At 44.2% G+C, this 5,856-nt stretch overlaps 1 protein-coding gene across 8 annotated transcripts in view; it reads left to right on the top strand.

Annotated features, from left to right (window-relative positions):
* Nucleotides 1-5,856, top strand: part of LOC143901518 (homeobox protein prospero) — a 55,273-nt gene that overhangs the window by 23,071 nt on the left and 26,346 nt on the right. For 4 of the 8 annotated variants that reach the window (XM_077413887.1, XM_077413891.1, XM_077413888.1 and 1 more), the window contains exon 4: nt 4,913-5,072. In XM_077413887.1, coding sequence (XP_077270013.1) covers nt 4,913-5,072 — 160 coding nt within the window. The remainder of the gene's footprint in view (nt 1-4,912; nt 5,073-5,856) is intronic. The other 4 variants (XM_077413889.1, XM_077413893.1, XM_077413890.1 and 1 more) reach the window with 1 other exon arrangement.

Here is a 5,856-nt window from a genome sequence, read left to right on the forward strand (position 1 = left end):
GCGCGCGATATCGCGGAGTAACATTGAAATCGCGTATACCGATGAGAACAAACAATGTAGGTACCCCAAAGCGTAGAGGATGTTTATTTATTGTTAACCCGTTCGCTGTAGAACGTATAAAATCAAGGCGAGATTCTAGAGGTAATATAATATGTGAAACAACGACACGAAATCGCAGTATTGACGAAATGATCCAGCTTTGCAGGTAATTTTACAAAGCAATTTCACTGCTCGTTTGATCATCATCAAATAAACATGTTGTTTGAAAAACGACGCGGCACTCCGGATGGCTTCGCGCGCCCTTCGGGCGCAGCGATCGATGTACTTGACGATCCTTAGAATTCCGGCGTGTCGCGTTCGTGGAGAAAGCGGCGCGTGTGTTAGGCAGTAATCACTTGTCGACTAGCGTTTTAGACGCATAATTTTCCGCGGTGCCCTCTCCTCCCCCTGACATCGATGAGGACTTTAAAGTCGAGGTCGGCGCGGCGCCGGGTCTGAGTGCAGACAGCATTAAAGTGTTAATTACTAATTACTAATTAAGAAGGGTGCACGCGCGCGGCGCAACATCAAGACCCTGCGCGACACCTTTTTGAACGCGCCCTCTGAATGGGCGCTTACGCCCGAGCGGGCAAACGCGCCGTATAGTCGCTCATCCATCCGCGCCGCGCTCATCGACGCACGAGCGAGAAGACGCGACACGCATCTACCACGCGCGGCCACCCGCGCACGGACGCGCTCGCGCGCGAATTCTAACGCGCGAACGCTTAATATGCTCTCTCGTTACACGCACTTTCACGCCTCGTGACCTCCTGTCTCCTGTCTCGCGTCGCGCGACGATAAAGTAGAGCGTGAGCGCCGGTAGACGACGACGGCGGCAGTTTCTCTCGAATTCTTTAATGGCTTCTTCCGCCACTCGTAGCCGGCGACCGGCGATGCGGTTACGGCCGACGATTACTTTATCAGCTGACAACATTGCGGTTTATACGCGCAAAATGCGATCGTATGACGAATACCGGCGCGTCGACTTGACGCGTTTATTAATTATTATTCCATGTAACTGCTGAGAACTTTGGCGGATATAAATTATCGCGGTATAAATTATATGGATCGTCACGTTGAGAATCGTATGAAGAAAGGTCTCCTAGGGTCTTTCTTTTGCGGATTTTTGCCAATGGGCCTCGTAGGTCTCTTCTAGCGTCTGTAAGGGGGAACGCCGTGGGAAAGTTTCGCCAAGAAAACCGTGATGGTTAGGGATTCAAACGTTCGGCGCGTCAAGTCGCGTCTTCGAGGGCTGCGGCGTTCGCTATTGTCGGATCGTCTACCGACTTGGTGTAACCGTTAAAGGGGGCTTGGCTGGCTGGTTCGGTGGCTTAAGAAGCACGTTCCTTGAATAGAGATCGGAAGGAGGGAGATTGTGTAAGGCGAGAAGACGCGCGCCGCAATGTGTATATTGGCAAACCGGCAGAAGGCGTACACGACTTCTCGCCACCGTCCTTGCCCGCCCTATTTCTTAAAGTCGCGATGCAAATCTTGTTCTCGCTTCGAATAAAATATGTCTCTTATTTCCATCCCTTTTTACATCTTTTACATTTAGATGGAAGATTTAAAAGATCGAGTTTTGATTTCCAAATTTCTCGTACGATATTTGAAGTCAGTTTCTTGTAAAAAAAAAAAAAGCATTTTTTCTCGTTGCAATAAAATATGATTTATCGCTAAATAGAGTCTGCATTATACATTTCTAACAAGCTTCTCGCTCAACCTATGACAAGTACAATGTTCAATTCATTGATTCTTCTTGTCCGAAAAGAAGCTAAATTTCGCGTATCGCGATATTTTCTAAAATACCGTGAGAATTATCGATTGTTTCCAATTTAATTTTCTCTCATCAGTACGTCGACCCGCATGCACTGTTTATCGCGAATATAGACCGAATGATTACCGGGATGACGCGGTTGTAAAAAACACACTTCCGAGTGCTCGGGAGTTCCCTTTTTAATTGGTGCTTTCGCATATGCGACGAGCAACGCATCATAAAAGCGGCGAGTTGAAAAAGCGACTCTGACAACGATGGAGATCGCGGTTGAAGGAGGCAAACGCGTCGACAAACGCCGTTAACCATTAACTGCTTCAATATGCGACACCTCCGTGTCCTTTTGTCTAGCGCGCCCCTTCTGTTTCTCTCTCTCTCACGTTTAAGATAAAGTCATTTAAAAGAGTGAACCGTAAATCATCCAATTAAATATCACATCTCTTAGATAAAATGCCTGAACCAAATTTCCAAATATAAACATATAATAAAAAAGTCAAATGTGAATACAGTTCGCTTTAAATTATCTTAATGAATGAGAAAATGAAACGAGAGATCTCAAATAGAAACGTTTGTTTCGAAAAATCTGCAACGTCGCGATCTCCACATGATTTCATTATCTTTTTGGTCGACGAAGCACATTGCAATTAAATACTAATAATTAGCGCCCTTGCAGAGATTCACGCCTTTCTCCCTTCTGCCTCTCCTTATCGATATTTCCTTTCCCGCTTTTTTTCCCCTTTCTCTTTCGCTCTTTCTTTCCGCGATTGAGAATCGTCCCGTTGCAACGGAGCGCAAGGAAACCCTGAAGAGAGCTTATTATTATCCTAATTATACAATACTATAATGAATGATCCCGTGGCTCACCCTCCAGCACACGCTTTCGCTCACTCACATTCGCTCGCTCGCTCACATTCGCTCGCTCGCTCGCCCTCACCCATCATCCACACTACACCCATCTTTCCGTATCTTTCCCTCTCGCCGACGCGACGGTTTCTCTCGCTCACCGTTGCTCTTATCCTCTGCACTTGGTGGTCGAAGAGTGGCAATTCTAGCACTCGGGCTTTTTGTCAAACAGACTACGGAACTAACGCCGTCTCCCTCGCGCCCTCGCGCACCCCATTATGCGTCCAGTCTCTCGTCCTCTCGTCCCGCTCTCTCTCTATGTCTCCGCGGGTGTCTGTTTTAATTAGGCACTTCGTAGATACGTGCATACGTGTGTCGCACGTATATGTATACGTACAAGCATCGCGTGTGCGTCAGGATGTACGACGTTAACGTAGGTACGTAAGCGACGCAGTCTACCACTACCTCCGCCACATTCCGCCTATACTCGGCGATCCGACGAGCTTGAATGCGGTCGATGGGTGGTTGAGTAAGGATTATAGGCGCAGGTAACACATGTATAGGGCGCAGTCGGCGGGGGGAGGGCGGCTCGCCGATGGGTGATGTCGGTGATGGTTCGAGGAGATGAAGAGGGACGGGATATGCGCGAAGGGATGATGGAGAAACTCCTCTTTCGATTCTTCTCGCGTGCATAACTTTCTCCGACTGACTGCTGATGATAAGAGCACGCGAAATTATCTTAATTGGCAGTAAAACCAATTCGGAATGATCGAACGAAGAGATTTCGCCTCTCTCGTCTCCGCTCTCGTCTACTTGCCGTTTCTTTCCTTCCAGCGGCTTTGAATAGGGTGAACGTTGCGGAAGAACGCGTTGTTTTCTTTGGCAAGAGAAAAGTTTCCTGACCTTTCCCAATCTCCAAAGCGTGATGGATAAAAACAATGTCTACCATGCTATGAAAAACGAACTAGTCAGGAGCTTCGTGAGCAAGTATGGGAATTTATTTGAATGGCTTAACATTTTCGTTGAAAAATGTCTTACCAACTTAGATCGCTAAACATCCCATTGTCCATTTCCCGTTTTCTCTAGTAAATGAGATTCCAATCCGCCAGACGGAAGCAATTTAAAAAATTGCTCTCAACGCGGAACAGCTGCTTTCTCAAATATTCAGCGATGATGACTTGTACAAATTGCGCTCTCTTGTTGAAATCATTCTACTTCTGCATCCCTTGGGGGATCCGGCTGACTATATTCCGCGTTTATTCTACGAAAATACTTGACCGATGGTTTATCGGGATAAATGTAAAAATGTGGACATATAATTTAAATTTTTTACTAACTATGAACTATGAATCGTACAGCTTAATCTTTTCTTTTATTCCAACACTAATTCTAAAGAAAGGACACCACATACAGAAGTAAATGGTATTACAGACTGCAGATTCCATGCACAAAAAAGCGCCTCAGAAGCTTGTAAACGGAATATTCGTAAGGACGCCAAATAACTGCGAAAAAAAATACGAAATCTGAACTTGGTATTAATAATTTCCCTCGCACACAGTGCGTTCGTACTTTTCATATTTTTTCTTCTCCTTCCACGCGCGTCATTTGCAAAGAGGGCTATTCTTCGCGTTTGCTTCCTCGTTCGAAAACTCGGATCGCCGTTTCTATATCAATTATACATCAATTAACGAGGCACGTTTGTTTTTCCGCATTAATTAATGAACGTAAAGGTAACTTGGGAACGATGGGATTTTTCTTGCCGCGGACCGAATATAGAAGGGGTATGCGTAATTTCGCGTTGATTATACGTCACTAGCTAGACCTGCGAAAGCGCATCGTGTCTTTAGTGTGGCCGATAGGTTTTTCATCGTCTCTTTGCGTCTGTCCGCTTAACGTCGAGGAGAGCTTCGCATAGGGCTCTCCACGTGCGTCGTCCCCTTCCTTCTTTTTTTTCATCTCCTTCCGCTTACGTCAGACCACTGTTAGCATCGATCTTTAATTAATTATCGATGACGCATTAGCGTTGTCGCTGTCTGTCGCGGAGAAGCCAGGCGAGACAAGAATCAGCCGCGATGACGTAGAAAGATTTATTATTAATTGTCACCTCGACGTACGCACATCGAACAGTATGCTTTATATTAAAGCTCATATTAATCCATCAAATCGTATTATATATAGATACATATTCATATTGTATTGAATACACACCGCAGATTGATGAATTGTCTAACCATTGTGCACTTTTCTGTCTCGTTTCAGGGAGTTCTACTACATCCAAATGGAGAAATACGCGAGACAAGCAGTTTCGGAGGGCGTGAAAAACGTCGAGGATCTCCGAGTCGGTGGCGACTCCGAAATCTATCGGGTTCTCAACCTTCACTACAACCGTAATAACCACATTGAGGTATGGGGTCCCCAGGTGCGCAACACGAACACGCACACGCTGCATTTTATTTTATTTTCCGACCGATATTGTTTCGCGAATCGAGAAAAAGACGAGCATGTATATCTTCGCCAATATAGAGTGACGCCGGGGATCGTCGACCGATCGATTCGAAATTATAAGCTTTCGGTGTTAGTACCTATCGTACGTTTATGTAAAATATTTCACGTGCGTCTTTGTGGTTCACTGTAACTATATAATTGTGTTTGCACGTTTTACTATAAAAAGTATATATGCGTGAGATATTTATTGCCTGTTTGAGTACCGAAATAAAATTCTACTTATAACATTGTTAATTGAAGGTGCACATGCCAGATAATTTAATCCACCTTTTTAACAAAATAAACATATCAATCTCAACATTGGGAAAAATAAATTTACATTAGATTTCTTAGTTTCTTAAATCGTAGACATTTCTGTTGCGGCCCTTCAATTAATAATTAATCAATAGTGCAATTAATAGTTAATTTAGCATTACTTTAATCAATTATGCAATATTATGCTTTTCTCGTATTATATAAAAATTGATAATTTGGAGTAAATGGAATTAAATATAAAAAGAGTATATGTTGAGAACTTGCGAAAAGTTGTGAACTACATTTTTCATAAATTTGTATCATTCGGAATGCCGCATGTCGTGGCATTCCACGATGACGTTTCTTGGTGTAAAACTTACCGTAAAGCCAATCTGTATTTCGCTAATAATGCACTTCGTACTGTATAATTGCGACGACTGCTAACGGTGGCGCGAAACTTTCAG

This window comes from Temnothorax americanus, unplaced genomic scaffold, assembly GCF_048541705.1.
Source record: "Temnothorax americanus isolate GAGA-0224 unplaced genomic scaffold, ASM4854170v1 Scaffold34, whole genome shotgun sequence".
Classification (NCBI taxonomy): Eukaryota; Metazoa; Arthropoda; class Insecta; order Hymenoptera; family Formicidae; genus Temnothorax; species Temnothorax americanus.